This window comes from Cataglyphis hispanica, chromosome 17, assembly GCF_021464435.1.
Source record: "Cataglyphis hispanica isolate Lineage 1 chromosome 17, ULB_Chis1_1.0, whole genome shotgun sequence".
NCBI classification, from domain to species: Eukaryota; Metazoa; Arthropoda; class Insecta; order Hymenoptera; family Formicidae; genus Cataglyphis; species Cataglyphis hispanica.
Genome location: NC_065970.1, coordinates 3,677,245 through 3,702,884, shown reverse-complemented (window position 1 = coordinate 3,702,884; position 25,640 = coordinate 3,677,245). Strand labels below are relative to the sequence as shown.

Sequence of the window (25,640 nt, the reverse complement as noted above, 5' to 3'; positions counted from 1 at the left end):
CTATTGTCTATAGCCAAAAAAAATATTTTTTTGCACATTCGAAACTGGTTAAAAAATTCATACTTTCCCTGACATTTGTAAAAATATATAAAATAATCATAATTTTTGGGTGCTAACTTTTTAAGGAAGTATTCTTCCCATGTTTATAGAAAACTTTTCGTTCAGAATTAAATTTTCTATAAAATCTCGAAAGTCTGGCCGGACGTTTGGGTTCACCCTGTATATGCAGGATGCATCGAAAGATAACGTCAATCGGCGCGGAGATGGTGGAGAATATTATTCGAAGCGGAAAATATAAATAGAGCTTATTCGGTGTCTTTTATTCTTTTAGGGAACTAAAAAGAGAAGGAATTTATGTATACCGCACCGCGATAACGCAGCGTTGTGTAGGAATGCGCAACATGTTGTTGAGATACCGCATTGAGATGCACTTGCGTGAGGAAGAAAGATATTTTGGATCTTTGCCAATAGAGAGAGAAAGAGAGAGCCCAAATTCGTTGAGCAATATCATAATTTTTCGTTTTGTAAATATAATAATATAAATAGTTCAATTTGCCAGAGAGAGATAAGTTATCAGTATCACTTTTTCTAAAATAGAATTTTGTATTTTTATTCACGTGTTCTCTCCAATAGCTACTAATTCGAGACGAACTCTCATCGATTTATAGCCGGAAATTGCTGAAATTGATCAGGATTAATTTTTTTTTTTTATAAATAAAATATTGTACTATTTACGTGTTCAAATATAAATATTTTTTTATATTAAAATTTTAAATAATGTATTTTGAAAATTACAATTTTTATTATATACAACACTGATAATTTATCTAATATAACGAAACATTTTTGAGAACGGAGTATATATTTATTTAAATAAAAAAAATTAGAATTAATAAAATGTATTTACTTGATTGAAAAAAAAAATTTATTTTTAATGTATATATATGTTTATATTTTATATCGCGACGTTATGCGCAGATACATATAATGAGTGTACGTGTGTGCGTGCATGCGTGCGTGAAGAAGCTGCAATCAGGGCTTACAAAGGTTGTAGCATTTCATAAAGGTCAGATCTACCACAGCTCGTACCTCCATCCTCCCTTAGGGGATATTAAAATCAACCCCAACCGGGCCAGCCTTTTTCTTCTCGAACGCCTCCGGCTACGTCAATATCTTCTTGTAACGGTTGTTCAGCTTTCTCTCTCTCTCTCTCTCTCTCTCTCTTTTTTATTATCCTATCTATTTTATATTCTTTCGTGACGATAGCGCGGATAAAACCCTCTATTTCTCGAGCATAAATTTGACGGATGATGCAGCAGCAGCGGTGCGTAAAAATTCCGGTTTGAAATTTCGTAACTACATCTTGACAGAAATTAGTATCTATCTCGCTTTCTCGAACGCGATATTACTCGACGTCAATCTGTGATAGTTCCTGAATTCTTCAATTAAATCTTGCTCCACTTTCGCAACATCTGGTAACGACTTGTCGAATTTGCCTTGCGTATTTCTGGGACTTCTCGAGGGCATCGTGCAAATTAAGAACTCTCCACGGGGCACGAGCTCCCCCTCTTCTTCTACTCGTCCCTCCTCGGTCGCGAGAATAAATTGATAAATCTGAGAAACGCGATCCTTCGCGAGCGTAATGACAGATTTTCCGCGAGTATTGATCGCCACCGCGAATCCTCTCACACGTGCGAGAACGTGAACTTTTCCGCCTCGTTTTTCTCCGTCCAACTATCCGGCCACATCCACGCATATCCATCGACATGCTTCGGGTTGGATGATAAATCTGATATCGCCACGCGAGACAACTTCGGCGGCGCTCTCTCTTGCTGGAAAAATCGAATCGCATCGCCTGGCGGTGATGGGTACATCGCACGTGTCGCATACAGGGTGTACGTGAATTATGACAAAATACGCAAGCATATTCTTCGGAGTTCTCTCTAAACTTTTTTTTTTTCATCATAACTCTGACATCAATAATTAATTCTGAAATACATAAGACTTTTCTTCCTTTTCGCTTTCTTATATAGGGAGCTTTGTTTACTGACAATTTTACTGACGTTTTAACATTATTATGTTTTTAAATTTTATTTTATTTTATTTTATTAAGAATATTCGAGAATAATCGAAGAAACGAAGAATAATGTGATCGTTCAAACATAAGATACTCCCTCCCTCACGTTTGTTTGCGGTACATCTTGTGTATATAAGTTCGCAAGGACGAGAACAGATTGTTTTACGGGGGTAGTGTTTCGCCGGTAACGGTCTAATAAAATTGACGTTGCAAGATACGTCGTCGTATATATAACATTACGGCGCGCGCGTGCCCACGTCACGACACTCGAGCTCCCTTAATAAAATTAATTGGTCGGTTCCCTGCCTCCGCGTCTGTCATCGGCAATAGTTGGCTCGACAATCTTGACGGAGGAAACAATTTTCCGGAGCACTTTTTTTTGTGAATATTACAACGAGAGAGGTGTGGCTCCTTTACCTTTAATCGTTGGAAAACGTGTAGTTCAATTCTTTGCAATTTTTCTTCTTTGTTCCTTTTCAATTTTTTAACCAATTCAAGTATTTTAAAGCACGTATAGAGAGCGCGTTAACAAAAATTTAGAGAGAAATTATTTGATATAAAATAGCGAGTTATTTCTGTTTGACACTTATGGTTTCGTCAAGGTTTTTTTTTATACGTACTTCCGGATGGTACTTAATTTACATTTTATCAATTGCTTTATCCCGTTCATTGCTTCGAAAAGACCTTCTCTCAGGAGTAAACTTTCTCATTTCTTCATTCATCAGCTCGATCGAATCACATTTATAAATAAAATGCTCGCGGTACCATCGGCATTCTTGCGTGCCACGACACGCTTTCCTGCGCAATTTTTCATGCATTTATTTTCATTAAATGATGGATTCGATCAAGATCCGCGAAGCGTTAACACTTTGTCGTGGGATCTTTAGGAAATTTGTCGAACGCTCGTTTTTTCTTGCTCCCCCGACAGATTCTCACGAGAGAGTTCCTAATCGATATTCAGAAAAACATTATCTATCTTTAATCAAAAAAAAATTCTTGCTTGAAATTGTTTTGATTAAATTTTTTGTAATCATGGAGATCCAGGAAATGTAGATTTTTGTAATGAATGGATGTATATTTTTGAAATCTGTCTTGAAATATGGAAAAAAAATCTTCAATAAGCAGAAATTTTTTTTTTTTTTTTATATATAATTTGCAACAAATTCTCGTTCACAGAAACAATAGTCTCGCGGAAAATCTTCGCGATCGACCTCCACAGGTCATTCGCACCGATCAATCCGCGAATCGTCCTAACGGATTCTCGCGTGCAGAGAGTTTATTTGTCAGATTTCGCTGTCGACGAGGGGAGGCAAAAAAAAAAGACGAGAAGCGAGAAAGGCGAGGCTGCTAATTTAGTGGCGCGACGCATTAATGCCAGGTGAATGACGATATAACTCGGGCCGCACCCCTGAAAAGACTATCCAATAATAAAATCCGCGTCATTTGGCTAAAAGCTACCGCGAAGGAGGATATCTAGTATCAAGGTGTGGCGGTTGTTGCGACCCTTATCACGCGACCTGCACCCACCTTGCGCAGATCTGTGTGTGTGTGTGTTTCATATTTATCTCCTCCTTTTCCTATTCTCTTTTTTATCCTAGCCACGACGGGGATAGGATGACACGCGCGCTCGAGGAGATGGACAGTTTATTTTAATTGAATTTTGCAACTAGGCTAACGTGTCTCTGTCATTATATAGGCGGCAACAATAACCATTGTTCCGAGTCTCGATACGGGGTTGGCTCATTAATGGACATCTCGCGGACGTACGTGGCTTTTTCCCCACGATCCTTTTTTTTCGCCATTTTTTTTTCCCCTTGCCTCTGTCTTCCTCGAAACCGCCGGGCATCGTCGCTCATTCGTGTTGCATTTCTAATCCTTTATCAACGATACTCGAGTTGCTTTCGTTATTCTTAGACGAGTCACGCAAATATCGTCTTGTCGTGTAATGGAAATTTCGATTATTGGAGATTATTGAGAAAAAAATAAAAAAAAAGGAAGATATATATGTTCGTTGCACACTTGAAAGAATTATGACAGATACAAAATTTTATTGCACACGGGATTGTCTCGATTGCCACTATTTTTTGAATCGATCGAGAGACAATCTAACAGTACACGTATTATAAAACAGATATTCGTACCTCTCGATATCCATGATGATAAAAAACCTTGTCGAACCAAATCGTTTCTCCGATAGTTTTCAGTGGCTCTCTGTAGTTTGATATAGAAAAGGCAGAAAGAATGAAGAGAAAAATGATTCCTAAGAAAATTGCACGAAACATTAATCGCTGAATTTTGCTTATTTTTGTTGCTTTTGTGTCGAAGCATTTACGCGAGGATCCATTGATTTTTTTTTTTTTTCGACTCTTTGATTTTTTATTCTTTAATAGAACCGTTCTAACTGAAACAATATCGACAAATTATCCAATTGCTCGATGATAATAAAAATATAAATTTTCGATGTCGACTACTAGAGTTGCACGAGACTTAAAACAAGACAATATTCGTAAAAATATTATATTGGTATTGAAAATTAAAATATCTTGACAGCAAAAATCTTGTATCGTCTTGTCTCGATTTAATAATTTTTTTTTAATATTGAACAATTGTTTAAAATAATATTTAATATAATCTTTATAATATGTAATAATTTAAGATAATAATAATTATTATTTATTTTTAATTATTACTATTTATTATATTATTATTTATGTTATTTATTTACACTAGTTCTTTTAAAAATCAACGATAATCTTAGCTTGAATTTTGTCTAGATAACTAATTAAAAATCGAATTTCGAGAAAAGACAAAATAATATCAATTATTAGTCTTGATATCTCGTGCAACCCCATCGACTTGACGTAAGACTTTTTTGTCGATACTTTTTAGTCAAATCTGCCACTGGCTGATACATGAAAATTCTCGAGTCATCCAAAGTCCGGTAGAACGGTACAATTTGTGAGATAGAGGGGGAGGGAGGGAGGTGTTTGTGCATCGATTGTGGTGCTCGGGTCAAATCGATCGGTTCGCGCGCTGCTGGAGGAAGAAACCGGTTTCCCTCGTGGAGCGATTTAACGTTCAGCGGTTCTCCGCGAGTGAAACGAACGCCGCGTGTCCTGGTCGATTAACGAGCAGGACCGCGAGAAGGAAACGAAAACGGTTGCTCCGTGCAACCTGTGTGTGCGCTTAGAAAGTTGCCGCCGCCGCTGATGGCGGCGACACGTAATCTGGAACGACGAACGACGGACGGTTTCGCAAACGACGCTCGACGACTCGGCGGCTCCACGACAATATTCCTCACGGGAGTGGAATATTCTCCGGGGAAATGATTCGATTTGCGACCGCGTAATCTGATTCGCGATAGCGTAATTTCGCGACCAAGTATAATGCACATCGACTTTTCCAATAGGATCGCCTTATCACGAGAGTGATTATTAATACTTTAGGATAAAATTTTGATTAGAAATGATGGATTTATAGATGCAGGGGATTTTATTCTAAATTATGTAAATCTTACATATAAAGAATGTGAATATCATCATATATATATACATGTGACAGATTCGAAATTAAATTTCACGTATAATATTTAAGCTATGAAATTGTTCCATGAATTATTAAAAGAGATTCGAATTTTGTTCATCGAAATTTATCAACTCCATGTAGAAGCCAAGTGATCAGCCGCGATTTAAATTTAATGTACGAATAGATTTCTATTCTAGAGCTTCGTCAGAATAAAGAGAGCTGAGTTACACACATACAGAAATGGGGACAATGCGATTAACAAAGATAAATTGTAACGCTACAATAAATAGTAAAACGAATATTGTATAAGGGACCGTTTATATATATGATCTATATTTACTCCTGCAAAAAAAAAAACACCACATGGTGTGATGACTCGTCAAAAGTCTCGCGATGCTCACTCGACACGCGCGTTTCGTGCAGAAGATTATGCGCTTCAAAAATGCGAGCAGATTGACTTTTTATTATCCGTAATATGGTCGTGCACAGTCGGCAACATCTGGATCGATATGCACTGAATAATCCGTGAAGTTCGTGACTCGGTCAAATCTCGACTCCTTTATTCTTTTCTTGACAATTTGTCATTTAATAAATTAAATTTCTCCTTGCATTTTTTTTCTCTCGCCCGCAAACGCATTTATGAGATGTTAATAGACTCCCAGTTTTTTATACATCTTGAATAATGGATTATTTATATATTTTGATAATAATTATTGTTTATAAATTTTTTTATAATATTTTTTTATATATACATTATAAATAATAACTATTATTTATAATGTATATATAAAAGATATTAATAAAAACATTTATTTATATAATTGAATAATAATTATTAATTTATATAATTTATTAATTTTTATTAATAATACATAAATTGAAAAATAAATGTAATTTAAATTTCTCGTAGAATTCTTCGCACGACTTAATATATATTTCATAAATTATGCTCGGATTAATTTTACCACTTCTCTCTCTACTATAAAAAAGTCTAAGGTGAATTTTGCATCGGGATTTGCATCTGAAAATCGTCGTGCACCTTACATACCTTGACCCTTGACCTCTTTTAGTCGCGATAAATGCAACCCAAATTCTCTCCGCTATCGTCGTTACTCCTTCGTCACGAGACTTTGCAAAGTGTGAAGCCAACACTTGAGAAAAACGTATAATTGCTTCGCTTGTGTGCCAGGAGGTTTATTGCCGCCCCAAATACAACATATTGTCAATTGTTTCTGCTTTTAACGTGAACCGTAAAATCAATTAGAGTGACAAATAGATTGTGCGCGACAATATGATACTTTGATAAATTAAAGTAATTATATAAAATTTAATACATCAATTATAGGGCAATGTAAAATATATAAAATAATAAAATTATATAGACGATAAATGGAATAGGTTGAAAGTATAAATATTTTATATACAGGGTGTATAAAAAATATGAATATATAAAAAAACAAATAATTGTTATAAAAAAAATATTATAAATTATTATAATTTTTTTTTTAAACAATTATTTTCTTTATACATAAAATTATTACAATAAGATTATCTAAATCTAAATATTTGACGAGATATTTTATATTTTATATCAAAATATGTCAGATTAAAATATAAAAATAACTCGAAAAATACTTAAAGAAAAAGTACTATCTTTACAACTATTCTAGGTCATAATAATATTGCAGTGCAATGCGTCACATAAAATTCTACAATTTTTGTATGAAACATTTTTTTCGAAATATTAAAAATTTCAACATTTTTTTTGTATATCCTGCATATTAGAGATGTTGAAAAAAAAAATTACGTTATAACGAATCGTTAATATTATTTTATTACTATTGGGGCCTTTGATGAACGATCTGTCACTTTATCGAAGCGAAGGTCAATGCCACGCGAAGACTTGCGATGAGAACTCGGCTGACACCGCGCTCAACACCGCGAATCTACACACACTTGTACCGTCGATACATCCGGAACGGAGGGTATGACGTAATAAGGAGGGAAGATGCAGATGATGAGGGGCTTAATGTCGTTTCTCTGTCGCGACGAACGATCGTAAAATCGAGTGACACGGATCACGATGCGTATATCGGTTATATACGTTCCTCCTCGTCATCGTCAAACGGGAAGACGGATCTCTCGAACGACGAAACGCGGACCTCTCTCTCTCTCTCTCTCTCCATGACACCCTGTATATTCCGTACACGTAGCCAGGTGAGCTAACGGTGCTCCGAAGCGGTGAAGTAACGGACCCCGCCGCGATTTGTCTCGTCGTTGTACCTTTATTTCACGGGATGCTCGAGAATATATCGCGCCTCATCTGCTTCCTCGAACGATCGCTACGATATCGGGAATATATCGTCCTTTTTTAATCAGGGACGGGGCTCAATTAATTTTCTCTTACGTATCGCCGAGCAAAATTCCATCTTGCTCTCTAAGCTTGATAGTTTTCGAAGTTGAGCAATGTTATTAATTATCAGAATGATGGACGATACTTTATTTTCACGATATGTAGAGAGATTTTTACGTCAGTGGTGTTACGAGCGCGCGAAAAGAAATTGCTTAACATCGCGTATGCGAATAAACTTAAATTATTGTCAGGCGTCAAAATGCTCTTCCGCAACACACGTTCTTTCTCGCTCACGCGTACACACACATATGCATTCAGCAGACCGAAGTTTTCGGAATGAATGGCGGTGAAACATTTATGCGTCTGCGAGCCGCAATGTGCATAGGACGAGAGAGAGAGAGAGAGAGAGAGAGAGAGAGAGAGAGAGAGGCTATATATGTCGGCGAAACTTTCTGCGACGCTGAATTAGAACTGAATACAGATTTCTCGTTGTATGTATTACCGTACATTTTGTGTGCCAACTATTGATTTTAACGCGAAGCCCTCACGGATGAGTACGTTGTTGGAGCGATGGAAAATAATATTTAATTGGAGAAAATCGTCGACGAATTACTTTGAGACAGATAGGCACTATTGTAGTTTTATTATTCTCTCATGACTTTTTTCGAAAGAAGCAGAAATTCTTTTAAGCATGTATGTGTCATATGTCTCACGTTGACATAAGCATAAAAATTTCATAGACTGTCTTCTGAATTAATAGAACTTGAACACGATTCTCTTAATGGTTTGGAAATTATTTAAGTTTAATGTTAGTATTGATTCGTCTCTGAAAAATCAAGTATTGTAGCACTTATTGACAAGGGAAAAGCATTGTCAACGAAATAAAAATTCACATAAGAAAACTCTAATAAAATTTGTGCAAAACTTGATTTAAATCCATTTATTCGTTTAAAATTTATTTACTAAAAATCATAGAAAAATATTATCTGTCTCTCTCTCTCTTTCTGCAAATTACTCTTACTATTATTTTTTTTCCTAATAAATATTAAATATTAAAACAGATTTTTTTTTCAGCAACGTAATTAGTATCAATTTATATCGAAGTTATGTAAATAACATAATTCGCACTTATATATATTACATACAAAATCCCAGTTTCTATCAAGTACATAAAAAATAATTTATACGTTAATAATTAAACGCAAAATTTTGTTGGCTTCATTATTATTAAGTCTACTGTCATCTTATCGATGGTTTCTGTTGCACGCGGAACATCCGCTCTATTATTACTGATTTTCGCGATTATAACAATGCAGTGTGATAAGATGATGCGATGGATACGTATTCGCGGATACGAGATTAGTGACAATACCTGTATTATGCGCGCGCTGTTGACGACCCTATCTCTGAATAACTGTGACACTCTGTTATATAGAGCGTTAATGAACTGATCTCCCAACTGAAGTGTAATTCACATGTTTATTATTTTTATCACGACACAAGTATGCTGATAACTAGTGAGAAAAGTAGGAAACGCTGGATTAAATGATTTTAAATAAAAACTCTATCGATTATCGAATAGCTTACTTTTAAGCCAATGATTTTAAATCCGTTATTTTTAAAAAGAAATGGGAAAAGCATAAAATTGTGAAAAGCTGACATCTCCATATATTTTTAAAGTTTTAAAGGAAAATTATTTATATATTGTACAAATAAAAATAAATAAAAATTGTTTTATTTGTAATTAAAGGCACGCGACTTTTCTGTCCCACTAATGGACGTCATGTAGCGGTAGAGATTATTCCATTCAAATGGAAAGCGGCGAATCGATAGTCGATAGGAATCGAATCGTTCGGTGTTCGCGAGATATACACGCGACGATAGATGAACCGGTGATAAATATTAAAGAACACGGTTATGAAAGGCAAACGCGCGACGGAGGCGCACACAGAAGGGTCATTGAACTCTACGTCGTTCTCAAACTTGTTTTCGCGAGGAATGGCTCGCGAGGAATTTAGCAATGCGAAATATCTCTTATCTAATCGTTCCCATATCATTGATCGTGTTACGCTTTTTCGTAAGTAGCTAGTTAAAAGCCAATCAGCTGATTGCTGTCAGATCTCCCGGCGAGAAACTCTGCTCTTTTGCATTGCATAAGCAGCATTATAATAATTTTATTTGCACTAATAATAGATTATTGGATGAAAAATGAAACGAAAATAAAGAAAGGCAAACAAAAATGTCATCGATGAGGTGGAATTGAAAAGAGATTGCAAATTGATCAATTTATCGATTAACTTTGAAAAAGGATTTTTTTCTTTTCAATCTGGAAGCAATCTAAAAATATCTTTTTTTTTTTGGAATTTGTAATATAACATAAAATTTTAAAATCGACAAAAGAAAGTTCGCGTGATGTTCGTGTGACAATAAAAAAATCGCAGAAACCACACTGACACATGTTTGACATAATGCGATTTCTTGCACTCTCTGAAAGAGAGTGCGAATAGTAATTTAACAAGGATAATAAGTAGAGTATCGTAGGATCAGTGAAAGTCTATCCGGGATACTGATGAGCGTAGGAGAAAAGTCGTTGGTTTATTCATTATTGCAGGACAATGATACTATGATAGTACGACGAGGGAATTTATATATTTTAATTGATTTTTTTTTCTCTCTCTCTTTCTCTCTCAAGGTTCCGACTATGCAATCAACTATGAATCTTTCGCTTGGAAAGTCCTTCGCGGCATCTTGGCATCTATTAAAATTAATGACGTACACTTTCAATGCGCTGTCTGTTGCTAAGGACCTCAAGTCGAGTATCATTTAATGTGTGATTCGCACCTTGTGGTATGTCGCTCATAGTTGTTATCAATTATTCCGAGAATGATAATCTTTAATCGAAGACTTACATATAATTCTTTTTTGCAAAAATTTATTTTTTTTTTATTTATCTATATAAAAACCGATAAGAATTTACTGATTCAACATTCATCCTATTCTTTTAAATTTTGTAATAATTTTTTTTTTAATTTTTATTTCTTATATAGACATTTTAGATTTTTATTTAAAATTATTTTTTTTATTTTATTAAAATTATGAATGCTGAACTTTTAATGATTCTATTTTATACATATTCGTATTTAATTTAAATGATATTTCTCTCGTTTTCTTGCAATCCTGCACGAAAATGTATCTCTGAAAAACTCGGTTTTAATTTCGAGCGTGACGAGGAAATATTTGTATAAATTTAAATACTTCCCAAGAGTAATTAAATAAATTTAATTACTTTAGGGAAGATCGTAAGCGATAAAAATGTTTGTCGACGATTTTTAAAATACGTCAACAAGAAGCTGTAATTAGGAATGCGATGATCTCGTTTTATCTCCGTCAAAGCTCTTCTCTCGAAAAATGCGACGATAATCGCGACGGATATTTTTGAACGACGGGGGGGAGGAATCAAGTTCCGTATTGTCGGCCGCCAATTTGTAAGCCGCCGGCGGAAGCCTTACGTATTCAACGATGACTCACATTTCCAGGAGTCTAACTCATCCCCTTTCTCACCCACGACAATGCATCGCCGCCCATTGTTTTCCCTCCCCGGCTCCCGAAATCGACTGCTCCTCCACGATATGACATACTTCACCCAGTTTCTCTCTTCTTTTTTTTTCACGTCGCGGACTCTGCCATTTTCACGCTGTAATTTTCATTTAGACGTTTATTTCAGTCCATTTATTTCGAGAACGACGATAAAAATGGCTGAGATAATTCGTATAAAGCTATTTCCAGATTCCACCTAAATTGAAAATAAAGTGCTAACATCTTTATTTTGAGCTTTAAACGACGATTATTATTAAAGAGTCAATTTTTATTCGCAATAAAATTTTTATCCCCAAAAACGGATGTTGTGGTTATTTAAAATCGTCGAAAATAAAATGACAAATTGACAGCTCTATTGCTATCAATAATAAGTCCGATTGCCCGATTGAATTATGCTGAATAAACAAGAATAAAATTATTATCAGTTTTTAAAATAAAGTATCAGTACTTTAAATAAAACTAAAGGAAGGAGGTTCTCGCCGTAATATTAAAGAATTTATCGTATCATTTCTTTAGCACTCAACGCAGTATCGTAATAAATTGCATTAAACGAATAATTATTAGCATGATATACTGAACCAGATAGAAACACGCCGCTCAGCTTCGAGAAAATGATCTCGTGCTTGGAGCTGGTCATTCGAACGACGATAAGATTACGATTTTATTAAACAAATAGAGACGAGATAAACACAGATTCGCCGGGATAGGATATACCATTACCGTCTTAACGACCGCTCCCTTCGGTGCTGTGCCAGTTAAAGTCTCTCGATCGATGACGATGCTTCCTTGATTAACGGTTTGGCGTTCGGATGAGAAAAAAAAGGGACAACTTTGGAGCACAATATCTGGCCTTAATGATCCATTTGTACATCTCATACATCTTGCAATGTAATGTTCTTCATTATATTACATTTTTCTTCAATATAGTTTTTTTCGTGGAAGATATGTCAAAATTGATATAGAACTGATAAATGAGAAGATGAGTTGGTTCGTTTTTTTTTCTCAAAGAATTGCAAAAAGATAATATATAATTATACATGTTTTTATATTAATTTATTTTTATATTTTTTAATATTTATTTACTATTTATTTAATATTTAATATTTATTTAATATATATATATATATATATATATATATATAATTTATTTATTAATAATAAATATTTATATATTTAAATATAAAATATATATTATTTATAAATATATATTTTATATTTATTTATATATATAACATTTAATATATATTTTATTTAAAATATGATTATGTATTAGATGCCAGTAGTTAGCACACTAATTATGAAATAATTATGAAGTAATTTAGCAATAGCTTCGGGATGTATGCGCTTATAATTTAATTATATTATAGAATGTGTTACAAAGCACGCAATGCTAATAAATTAAAACTTACTATTAATTACTATTAATATTCATTAATGACAATGGAGGAACCTCCTCTTTCGTGATTGTGCCCGCACAGAACAACGGTTAAGTATATCCTATGGCCTTGACTCAAGCTCGAGCCGCTTCCTGAAGAGGTTAATACCCGAAACGCATCGTTGCCTCTTAGGGTTGGAGCGTGTCGTGTTGTACGGTTCAAGTTTTCAGCGCTTTGCTCGAAGAATCAGCCGTTCGACGTTCCTGTTTATTTTCTAACTCTCTCGTAAGTTTGAAGGTCGAAGAAACTCGGGCGAATAATTTTATTAAATTTATCGATCGATCAGTGAAATACCCAAGTTTTTAATTCGTACTATATTAATGACTGTGACGAGAAAAAAAAAATTATAAGACAAATGTTTTCATTAGTACAATAGTTTTGATTGAGATACGATGTCTTAAATTTATTTCTTTTATTTTTTTCGAGAAAGAAAATAACAAGATGAGGCTTTTTCCGTTTTTTTTTTCTTTTTTTTTTCTCAAAGAATTTGAAAAAAATAATATATTTTATTTGAAATACGAATTATGTAGTAGATGCACTAATTATGAAATAATTTAGCAATAAAAAGAATAAGAATTCCATTTAATTGAAAAATGTGAAATTATTTTTATACTCTCGACACGATATGAGACAAGTTTCTCGAGTTCAGTTTGAAGATTTTTATGCGAAGGAAATAAATAACGAACTAAGAGTTATATGCGCGTTTCTATTAAATAAAAAAAAAATTCTATTTCTTTTTTCTTCGCGAGAGAGTTATTACGATTTATCGCTACTTCCTTCGTGTTTTTTAATTCGTATTCTACTCTAACGTCGCGCCGAATCACGGCACATGTTTGCCGGTCAATTAAGAAATTCACGGCGCGATTCTCACCGGTCCGGTAACGCAGGAGAGACGAACGTATGTTGTCGGTGAATGTCCGCGGGGGTCGTCGACCCAGGCCCCGACCACCGACCGGAGAAAAGAGGAGGTCTCGCTTGTCTTCCTCTCGACTTTAAGACCGAGTACGTCTCGTCTTTTGCGATGCTTCCAGTCGGCCAGCACTGCTTGCCTTCGACCTTGATCCTCGATGCTGAAAACCTTCGGTCGTGGCCGATTATCCTCCGTAATACGATGTCGTCATCGAGCCATGAAGGCCCGAAAGGCCGTTTTGCTCTCTCTTTCTCTCTCTCTTTCTCTGGCGCAATTTGCGCATTATAAGATCCCTTCCTGATATATAGTGTCCAAAAAATTCTCAAATAAATCGAAATAATATTTCTGGAAGCATCGATAACAATATATTATCGAAGATTATTGCGAAAAATCCTTTCTCGAAGTTTACTTAATTTTAATTAATTAATACTCTAAAATTGAAATTAATTTATACACTCTTATTTTATATGTTTTTAAAATGAAAAATAGACTCATAATTATATTCACATTTTGTGAATCATTGACAAGATATTTTCAAATATTCTTTGAAAATATTGCAAATTTACTTTTTTAATGAAAAAAATAGTTGCAAAAATAATCAAGTTATTTTGTTAAATGTTTATAAATTTTATTATCTTTAATTATCCAAAGAATCATCTGAGGGGGGGAGGCAATATTATTAACATTATCAATAAGGAGATCTTCCCACATTACATACTCATGCATCTTCCTTTCATTCTTCTTTCAGCAACTGTTTCGCAGTCAACCGCAAGGCGCGACACCGCAGCAACTGCAGCTGCTTCAGCAGCAGCAGCAACAGCAGCAGCAACAATACCTGGCCGCGTCCCAGGCGCAGCAGCAGCAACAACAACAGCAGCAGCAGAACTTCCCCACGGCCCCGTATACCGTTATCAGCGGTCAGGAACCTTACGTAGGTGCACTGATAGCCGGCGCACCGCCGCCAGTCGTACCGCAGTATTATGGGGTCGGGCCCTGGGTCTATCCGGCCGGACTGCTGCCGCAGGCGCCACCCCAAGCGGCCGCACCACCGCCACCCCGACGACCGCTCACCCCCTCCTCGGCGGCGGCCGCGGCCGCTGCCGCACAGGACACCGCGAACAATCTGGCACAAACGGTGAGCTAATTATACGCGCTTGCTAGAGATAATTATAAATCTGTGCGCGAAGAGAGGATGAAAAAAAAGGGGTCTCAATATTCATGAATTATATTTGTATAACTGCAAAAATAAAAGGATTTATTCCCACTGTCTCTGCGCCATCGCGTTATAAAGAAATTATTATTGTAGAATCTAGTCAGCATCAATATGAGTTAAAAATTATCTAAGATATGTATATATATGTATCTTTACAAATTCGAAGAATGAAAATTTCACAATTTTTGGCAAGATTTTCAACAAGAAGTCCGTCCCTCTCTATTTTTTTTAAATAAAAACACGATAATGAATTTTTGGGATGGCATGCTCGCTTCGGTGCACGTGCTTCCAAATAAATCAAGCCGCACGAGAGTCTCGCGATGATGCGCGAACCATGACCATTAAATGAAAGGGTTAAATTTAGACGGGGTAAGATAGAGTGTTTAGGAATTAGGTGTACCGCGTACCGCGAATTAGGTGTGGTTCTAATCCTGTAATAGCTATTTTCTCTCTTATGTTGCCGCCTCTCTGTGTCGCGAATAACTGATGATACCTGTTTTCTCCGTGCTTGACGTACCATGAGAAGCGCTTATTGTACCAATTAGAAGCTGCCACGTTGCTCTCCTCAATTGTAGCCAAATATTTCACTGCAGTGACAAGTGGAGGAAAAGTGGGAGTATGTGTGCGAGATACCGGGGAATCTGTTTTCAATTTGTAAAATTAAACGTTCAATTTGGCGAGTTTACGTCTATTTACATGCAGTGCAATAACATGTAGACAGGAATTTCTGGTTATTTAAATTGAAAATTGTGCAAACGTTCAGATCTTTTCAAAATTTTCACATTTTTCTGAAGTCACAAAAAAATCTTTACGTTTAAAAATTAAAGTTTTGATACAATATGATTCAGTTGTTATAAAAACCGCAAGTTGCTTCAATCAAATTTTTTTCGTTTTCTTTTAATTTACTTTTTTTTTAAATTTAATTTTAAGATTAATAGATTCTGAAATTATCGATACTCTTAATAATATGTTTCTGCAATATAATTAATTAACTAATGTTTCTGCAATATAATTCAATAATGTAATAAATTATTTTACAGGTTCAGGGTCAGTATCAGGTGATACCAGCTTATTATGATCAGAACGGTTCCATCGTCATGGGAGGCGTTCGCGGTCTGAGTTCAGCGGCGACTCCCATGAGATTAGTTAGCCCCGCGCCAGTTCTCGTGAACAGAGCCCCGTCTCAGCCTCCACCGGGTCCACCGGCGCCACCACCACCGAACCTATATTCCCAGCCGACCCCGACATCTCACAGCAACGCCACGCCCGGCGAATGTCTAGGTGAGCCTAACGGGAATCTCGTAGTCTCTGGCACTACTACCGTCCTCCTTGTACAAACATACTTGTAAGAAACCTTGTAAAATCGTGTGTATAACATTTTGTAAAGATATATATCTTTCTCTCCTTTCCTCATCGTGTAACACGTGTGTAAATGCATGACCGTGTGCTATGACAAGAAATTGTCCGATTATGATAATAACCAGTGCCAACGTTTGATCGTTTTCCACTTTCTAATTAATTTACCTGTTTCCTGTAAATACGCGCGAAACACACACCACGGCACACTGTAATATTGTGAAAAGAAGAGAAAAGAGGAAGCCATTGATAAGAGGGCTCGCGTGTCGTAGATAGGACAACGATACCTGATGAATCCATCGAACAAAAGGTTATTCTGCGTAATAATAGAGATACTATTGTCATTGGTCGTTGCGTATACAGTGTCAGATTTTAAAAATTTAAAGTTTGTAAAACAAAAGAATGTTTATGAATTAAACATTTAATAGATTGTTAGATCACGATTCCTGTACATTGAAACTTTTTACTTGAAATGCGATAAATGAGTATGTAGAACCTGAGAATTCGTATCATATCATATTTTATAATTTAAATCAGCTACAGTCATAAAAAAAACAAGATAAAATTTTAATTTTTAGAAAAAGAAAAATTTATTATTTATTAATTGCTATTTCCATATAAATGTAATATACGGGATACGAAAACATATTTTTTTCACATTTTTCTCCCTGCCTTTTAAATTTTCTACGCATTATCAGAAAAGATTGATATGAAATCACAGAGTTTCTTATCACGAATGTGAATAGCTAATTTCTCTCTATTACATAATCTTTCTCTCGGAAATATAATACCCGCGATATAATCATGATCCTGATACGAAAGTTCGAAGCGTTTTACACACGCGAACGAGATCGCCGAAATTTTATTTTTCCGGATTCGGAGGGTAATCTGTTGTCCTTATCTACACCCCCGATCGCTCAAACACGCGATCGCAAGCGGCGCGGCGTGATGTGTGTATTTTACCGCTAAGGCTTCTCACTTCGTAAGACGGTGTTAAGGTTTGGTATAACGTAACGCTAATCACACTTACGACGACTAAGAGAGCGCGTGTGGGTTTCTCGCGGGCTTTTGGTGCAGGTCTGGCGGCGTGCAGCGCAGCGGCAGTGGTCGCACAAGCCCAGGCGGTTGCGGTGCAACAGGCGCAGCAGCAAGGCTCGGGACTTGCCGCGGGTTTAGCGGCCCTAGGATACGGCAGCTCCCCGCTCGGGGCATTGGGCTCACCTGCCCAACTACAGAATACAGGTATATATCATCGTCGAGATCTTTCCCGGATCTTCTTCGAGCGTACCGTCCTCGTGTTGTCCTTGGAGAATCCTTTTTTATCTCTCTAGGAAGCCGACGATTTTCTCCGGTCCCTTAGACACGCGATTCTTCTTCCATCGACCTATTTTAATCCAAGCCTGTATATTTAAAAAAAATTGAGATTGCATGTAACGAAGCTTCCTATAAGTTCATAATACGTAATTCCATTTTTTTTTTATATAGATTGGAGGTAAACTTAAAAAAATCTTGTACATATAATCAGTATAATAACCATAATTTTTAAAGGGCCATTTTTCAAAAAATACAAAGTAAGTATGCGCTTGTATGAAAAACAAGTATGCATATTAAGTGGTCAAGTGAAAGATAGAAAAAGAAGAAAAATTTGGGTCACTGCATATATTGTAATTATTTGTCAATAGTCGCAGAGTATATATATATGGTAAGATATCACTTTTTATAAAGATCTGTACGAAGGAAAAGAGTGAGATAATTTATTACAATTGAAAAAAGAATAGAAAAAAATAAACATCTTGAAATATTCTTAGTTTTTTTTTTTTTCAACTCGAGCGCTTTTTTCCTGGGACCAGAGAATTCCTTTCGGCTCTCTACATTGGTGGTGTGTGTACGAATTTTCATATACAAAAACAAAACAACCTAAGGTGTTCTTGCATGCTTCATATATAATCCGATTGATTTGTATTTTCGTGTTAAACATAGTTAACCTTCTCTCAGTCACGCGCCTTTCTCAGTAGAGCGTTTGTGCCGATTTGTTGATCATCATAATCCTTTCGATATTGTTACGTCTTTTAACATGCTCGATATCGGTCGACCTCGAGCACCCCGTGTTAAGATGACGGTGTCCGTCTTGTGTGCAGGTTTAGGCCTCGGTGCGTCTTCGACCGGCAGACGAGATTCCTTTGATAGAAATACTTCAGCCTTCAGTCCAAGCTTGGAATATAGCCGGGCGAAGTGGCCTCAGAGTTACGGCGCCCTCGGTAAGGATCGCTTTGTTGTGTGTGAAATGTATTCTGATACACAGGATGTGGGGCATCTAAAGTGATAAGCTTGCGGCGAATATTCTCGTTGCACACATGAAAAATATATGAAGAAGTAACGATAAAGAGAGTTGAAGAAGAATTATTATATATTTGCTTTGCTATTGCATTTTTCTTGTTAAAATAAAAGACTTCTCTTATCGGTTTTTTTTTTTTTTTTCGTATATTGTGACAGCAACGAAGATATTTTCGAGTATTGTGACTGCTTTAGATGCCTATACACAGTTGTGAGACATCTCGGAATCATAGACGCTCGATTTTACCTATGTTGTACATTGTGTCTATAATATATCGTAATTTTCATGTACACGTGCTTTTGTATACATAACTCGGCTATGCTAACAACACTACCCTATTTTAAAATTTATCCTGACGTTATGAATTATGTTGCGTCCTGATGCTCGAGACGGGAGTGAATAAGCGCCAGCAAGGATGTCCGGTTTAGAGCGATCAGTCCATGCCATTGTAATTCATATAACATTTTAACATAACACGCTGTGCGACTAGATTTAGCCTTTATACATTGTACATTGCTTCTATAAAAAAAAAATTGTACAGAGCATTATTCGACTTATCAACGAAATAAGAAGTACATTCTCTTAATTCTGTAGATACAGGTATTTGAAATACAATGTACCTAGATAAAGTGTACCCAAGTACAATCTAAGTATTTTCGTAATATGCAATTTTATATAGTTTCAAGATTTATATTATTAAATAAACATTTAAATTTGTGAAATATTTTTATTTTGTGCGTGGTAATTTGTTTTTCTAATATGTGTATTTGATTTCTTATACGCAGGTACAGTTACCGCATCACCGAGTCCTTTAGGATTGTCATTAACACCGCCACCGACCTTAGGCGGATCTCTAGGTGGTCTTGTCGGAGGAGCCAGTCGAGTATCAGCAGCTCCCGGTGCCGAAGCTAAATTCCGTGCGAGCGCGGTTCCCGCTCTGACAGCCAACGGAGTGTTTGGTTCTAGTAGCTCTCTGTTCCCCAACCTCGTGGGCAAACCTGGTCGCGGAGGCGCCGCTAATATCAACGACAAGAATCCCGGAGGACGATCTCGACTATTGGAAGATTTTCGAAATAATCGGTTAGTAAAATTTATGATATCTTCTATGGATTTTTATTAAATTATAATATCAATGGCAAATAAGTATCATATTTTTTTTTTATATTATATGTCGAAATATATTAGTTTGTCGAATGCCATAATTATTTATGATTGATAGAATAGATAAAATTGATAAAATTATATCGAAGAGACATTTTTGATTATCCTCTCTTAAATAACGTATTACATATTTTCTTAGCAAAGATACTTTATGACATTTGATTTGAATATATGTATGTAGTTATTTATATAGAAAAATAAAAAAAGTTTATATTATGTTTCAAATTTTATCAAATATTGTCGCATGCGAAATGTGATTAAATATGTATTACAAAAGAAATAAATATATATTTAATTTTCCTTTTTTTTTATGTAGCTATCAAATAGCATTATCATAGCACAATATCAGCCGAACAGTGCGCTAATAACTTAAACATACTCCTTTTTTTTTCAGATTTCCGAGTCTTCAATTACGTGATTTAGCTAATCATATAGTTGAATTCAGTCAAGATCAGCATGGCTCACGATTTATTCAGCAGAAATTGGAGCGAGCCTCGGCAAATGAAAAACAACTCGTTTTTCAAGAAATCCTCTCCTCTGCATATTCTCTAATGACAGACGTCTTTGGAAATTATGTCATTCAGAAATTCTTTGAATATGGTACACCAGAACAAAAATCAACCCTCGCTCAAAAGGTAAATTCCACATTTTTATTGTAGAAAATTATTTTAATTATGAAAATCGATCAAAATTAATTTAATTTATCAATTTTGTTTCTACAGAATGTATCAAAGTTTTAACACGTTTAAAAATAACTTTTGACTTTAGATAGCTATCAATAAATAAATGCTATTACCATTACTATTATTAGTAATATGTTTATTTCACATGCCTTTCGCTTATTCTATCATATATGATGAAATAATTTGCGTGTCATCTGAATCAATGTGATTACGTAATAAAATAGTCTGATAATTTTTGAAATGATTACATCAAGAATATCCTAATGAAAATCTTTTGTTTTATTTTTTTATTTATTTTAGGTTCGCGGACATGTTTTACCACTAGCGTTGCAGATGTACGGCTGTAGAGTCATACAAAAGGCCCTCGAGTCGATCGCACCGGAACAACAACAAGAAATCGTGCGAGAGCTTGATGGGCATGTGTTGAAATGTGTGAAGGATCAAAATGGCAACCACGTCGTTCAAAAGTGCATTGAATGCGTTGAGCCGCGGGCTTTGCAGTTCGTGATAGGTGCATTCGCCGGGCAAGTATATTCCTTGAGCACTCATCCTTATGGCTGCCGAGTGATTCAACGTATTCTTGAACATTGCACTGCCGAACAAACGCAAGGGATTCTGCAGGAATTACATGCCGCGACAGATCAACTCATTCAGGATCAGTATGGAAATTACGTCATACAACATGTGCTTGGTAAATATTTCTTTTTTAATTAATTTTTCTACTTGAACGTATTTCTTTTTTTTCCATTGCGATACAATTTGCTATAGAACACAGACTGAGTTTGAGATAAAATTAATTAAGAGATAATTATCTTATTATACAAATTGAAAATGTTAATGTCTCACTAATGCGTTGCAAGAAAAATATTTATTTTTGCTTCCCGTAGAGCACGGAAAACCAGAAGACAAAGCACAATTAATCGGCAGTGTTAGAGGCAAAGTACTTGCCTTATCCCAACATAAATTCGCAAGCAATGTAGTCGAGAAATGCGTGACACATGCTACTAGACAAGAGCGCGCTGTACTGATTGAAGAAGTTTGCGGCTTCAATGACAAGTGAGTATACAATTTTTGTACGAGAGGAACGATATATTACAACATATATTACATAGGTGTTATAGTGCGATTCTACAGAGAATAATATTCATTTTTTTTCGTACAGCGCATTAAACGTTATGATGAAAGATCAGTATGCCAATTACGTCGTGCAAAAGATGATCGACGTGGCGGAGCCAGCGCAGCGCAAGATATTGATGCACAAGATCCGACCGCATCTAGGAAGTCTGCGCAAGTACACTTATGGCAAACATATTATTGTCAAACTAGAGAAATTTTTCATGAAGACCGCCTCGGCGATGGGCGTGGGAGCAACGCCGAGTGGTACATCGACGAGCGGCGGAGGCGGCGATCTTGGCCCGATCGGACCGCCCGCATCCTCCGCGTCCGGTCCGGTTTCGGCGTCGAGCCAGCAACCAGCGCAGGTGACAGGTTTATAAACGTGCACGCGCACGAGATTACTTCTGTCGCCGAAAAGAAGAAGAAAACCGACATAAAAAGAGGCAAGCAAAACAAAAAAACTTCCGCATGTTGCAGACGTGCGTTACTACTGTCTTACTTTTACTTTAGCGAGATCTGTTCTATCTATTAATGGAAATAACGAGTTTTAACGATCCCTCGTTTTGTTTTCTCGCTTTGCCCCGTGTCCTCGAAGACGAGAGAAGAAAAGACGAAAGCTTCGAAGATGATTTCTCGTGAGAAATTTGCTAATATACGATTTTTTTTATTTTTGCAATCGACGATAATCGACGATAATACTTGTACAGTAATTCTAAAGCGTCTTCGGGATCCGGGCAACGCGAGATCAGACAGCACATGAAGTCCATTTTAATGAAAACCCCATGAAAAACAGTCCGTAGAAACGAAGATAGATATGTCGTAGCGCGTTTTTCTATCGTTTTGCAAAACGTTCCCCTGCGCGGGCGAATATCACATGCGTAGAAAAATATTAACGAGTACACTGAATAAAAATCGTATTATATAATTTTTAATTTGCGAATGATGTATCGTGATGAACAGCTCAACGAGTTTCAGATACATTATGACAGCGGCGCATGCTGAGATAAGCTAAGCTGAAATGAGTTGAGCTAAGCTTAAGCTATTGTTTTGCGTCGCATAAATTTTGTATAGATTCGAAAGAAAGATAAATCGCTCGATTACTAGATTATCGTGCAGTCAGCTGCTGAATTATTTAGATTCGTCAAGTCCTCTCGATTCAGCACCTCGAGGGAAAAAGTAGAGTACTATCCCGAGAGTAAAACAGAATGGAGCATTATTATGGATAGATAAAGCGCGGCTCGTTGAGATTATATACTCGACGGACATTGTACACGCTTCTACGAGGGCGGCACGGTAAAATCACGGACAGTTTTAGAGGAAGTTTAGGTCTTAGTGCTGTATGCATTTATATCGACTTGTAGGAGGGTTGTAGCACACACATACACACGTACTAACCTGCCGCGCGCGTATGTGTAGCGTTCCCGATTCCTCGTATACCGCGCCGCTTTCCTCTCTTTTACACACAAAAGTGCTGCTTTAGTATTATTTTTAACGCGCGGTATTCGCTCGATCGACGAGAAATCAGCAGACGAGAGAACAAGCTAAAACTTGAGGAAGTAGAAGATTAGAAGTTATAGATATGTTGTTTAAATGTAGCATAGCGTTTGACATGGGAATGAAAATCGGGTACCGACCCTTGGACCTGACCTGGACCTGACCTGACCTGACCTGACCAGACCATCGATCTGTCCTTTTGAGACTACTTGGAATGTTTACACATAAAAGAGCGATTATTTTCATTGTTTATTTTACTTTCTCTTTTTTTTTCTTTTTACGTCGAGATAATCTTTAAAGATTTCTTAATAAGAATAGGTTTTCCTTCCTTCTTTTTTTTGTGCTTTGATTTTCGAGTATGATTACGCATACATGCAGAGGGAAAAGAAAGCAAAATGTGAAAAATAAGAAATAAACGGAGCAAGACAACAAACGTTGTTGTTCAAACGCTCCGTCGTTCACCTCTGTTCAGTTTCAAGTTTGTAAGACTTCCGGTGCAAATAATATTTCTTTTCCTACTCTCTTTCCTTTCCCCTCCCTCCTTTTTGCATTTTCCGCTATCCCGTATCCCATCCTTCGAGCCCTCTTGAGAGATCCTCGAATTTTGTAAATTGTGATATAAATAAATAACAAATGTGTATAGATACGAATATCCGAAATACGCGAGGACCGATGATAAATTCAATGAATATTTTATCTCTTACGGGAACTTTTTTTCCCTCCTACTTTTGACGGTTTGTGAATATTATGTATTATAATAATTACTAATTATATTAAATTTAAATATGATTTACGTTCTAACGCTGCTGTCCTAACCGATAAGTTACGCTCCTTTGTCTAATCCCCCACCCTCCCTCTCTTAACTCAATCGATTTTACATTTTTTTCAAAGTATCCAATTGTAAGATAAAAACATTTTTTTTTTATAGAATCACATCAGGAGAAAAAATCATTTATATATACATACATATTATATATATGTATGCATATTAATATATTAATATGTTTATGTGTATATATATATATATATATATATATATATATATATATATATATATATATATAAGACATCGATCCTTTCCCTCCTCAAAATAATTTGCAGCTACCGTTCCTAGAACGTTAATGCCGAAGCCCATTGTACATTGTATAAATGATATAACGCGTTCTTGAGAAACAAAAATATCAGGAAATCGTGCACAATCGCATGTGTATCTATAATTCGTTCGCGTCATTTTCTCCCCCTTATCTCTTCGGATATGCATATATACACAAACGTACACACGCAACATTTTAATTGTATTATAGACCGACGATTGGAAGAAAAGGAGCGTATACTCAGCTATTTTCCATTAGGATCGCACTCGCGTTTTAGGAAAAAGAAAAGAGGGTAAAAACGCGAGAATGCTGTTATCACGAGGACCTTTTTGAACAGATTTTTATATATAACTTTTTTTCACATCAATCATTTTTCCGTGTTTAATGTATGATATATTTTGTTGACATTAAATATTAATAGAAATTTATAATAGAAATTGAGAGAGAAAACATACGAAATTCGCCAGCAATTAAAATTAAAATCGCTTGCCTGTATATGCATTTAATTTCATATAAAAAGAAAGGAAAAAGGAAGAGGGAAGAATGTGTAGCAGTTTTGTGAGATATTGTAAATAACAATGTATTAATGTAATTGACAAATCCCTAAGTACCTTTTCTATCTCTCTTTGTTCCAAGCGAAGATTGCTTTTAAGATATCGCGAAGCATCACCGCGCGTTAAAACGGATGAGTACCCGACACAAAAATGTACGTTTCGTCATCGATCAAATCTCGCAAAAAACCATACTATGTTATGCAAATTCCGCAACAGAATATGCGTGTCCTTGCTCGTTCTCGGCAGTAGCGACCCTTTTGAAAATCGCTGAGAACATGCGCTTGCTCTATGTTAATATACAAACATATACAGAGACACACATATACACACGATTGATACGCTATGAAAAGGCGAGACGGTTGATAAACCTCTCTTGAATATAGACAGACATTCCAACCGCCACCTCATCCTCAGTCGACAGGACACAAGACCTGTATAAACCGTTAAAACGCAGCGAATTATTATAAATAAAACGCGAGAGACAGTGTAAAACGTGTTTATAATGTTTAAGGGAAACGACGAGAAAAAAAAATAGTTCCTTCATCCGTGTAATAATCGCGCGCGCACGTCATCTTGTAAATTAAAGGTCGAGAAAAAAAAAACACCGCGCCTCTCATCTGTAATAGTAATCCATTAATCACCCGTCGAACCGCGCATAAAGAAAAAAAAGCAAGGTAATAAAAAATTAAGCGAGAAAAGTGTTAACAAAAAACGAAATATGAAGCGAAAGTCGAAT

At 36.0% G+C, this 25,640-nt stretch overlaps 1 protein-coding gene across 5 annotated transcripts in view; it reads left to right on the top strand.

Annotated features, from left to right (window-relative positions):
• The window catches only part of LOC126855860 (maternal protein pumilio-like), an 80,076-nt gene extending 55,869 nt beyond the window's left edge, over window positions 1–24,207 (top strand). For 2 of the 5 annotated variants that reach the window (XM_050603884.1, XM_050603888.1), the window contains 9 exons: window positions 14,647–15,033; window positions 16,152–16,392; window positions 17,545–17,709; window positions 18,606–18,725; window positions 19,588–19,882; window positions 20,358–20,598; window positions 20,947–21,337; window positions 21,534–21,702; window positions 21,809–24,207. In XM_050603884.1, coding sequence (XP_050459841.1) covers window positions 14,647–15,033; window positions 16,152–16,392; window positions 17,545–17,709; window positions 18,606–18,725; window positions 19,588–19,882; window positions 20,358–20,598; window positions 20,947–21,337; window positions 21,534–21,702; window positions 21,809–22,142 — 2,343 coding nt within the window. In that variant the 3' untranslated portion in view covers window positions 22,143–24,207. The remainder of the gene's footprint in view (window positions 1–14,646; window positions 15,034–16,151; window positions 16,393–17,544; window positions 17,710–18,605; window positions 18,726–19,587; window positions 19,883–20,357; window positions 20,599–20,946; window positions 21,338–21,533; window positions 21,703–21,808) is intronic. The other 3 variants (XM_050603886.1, XM_050603885.1, XM_050603887.1) reach the window with 3 other exon arrangements.
• Window positions 24,208–25,640: the final 1,433 nt, after the last annotated feature.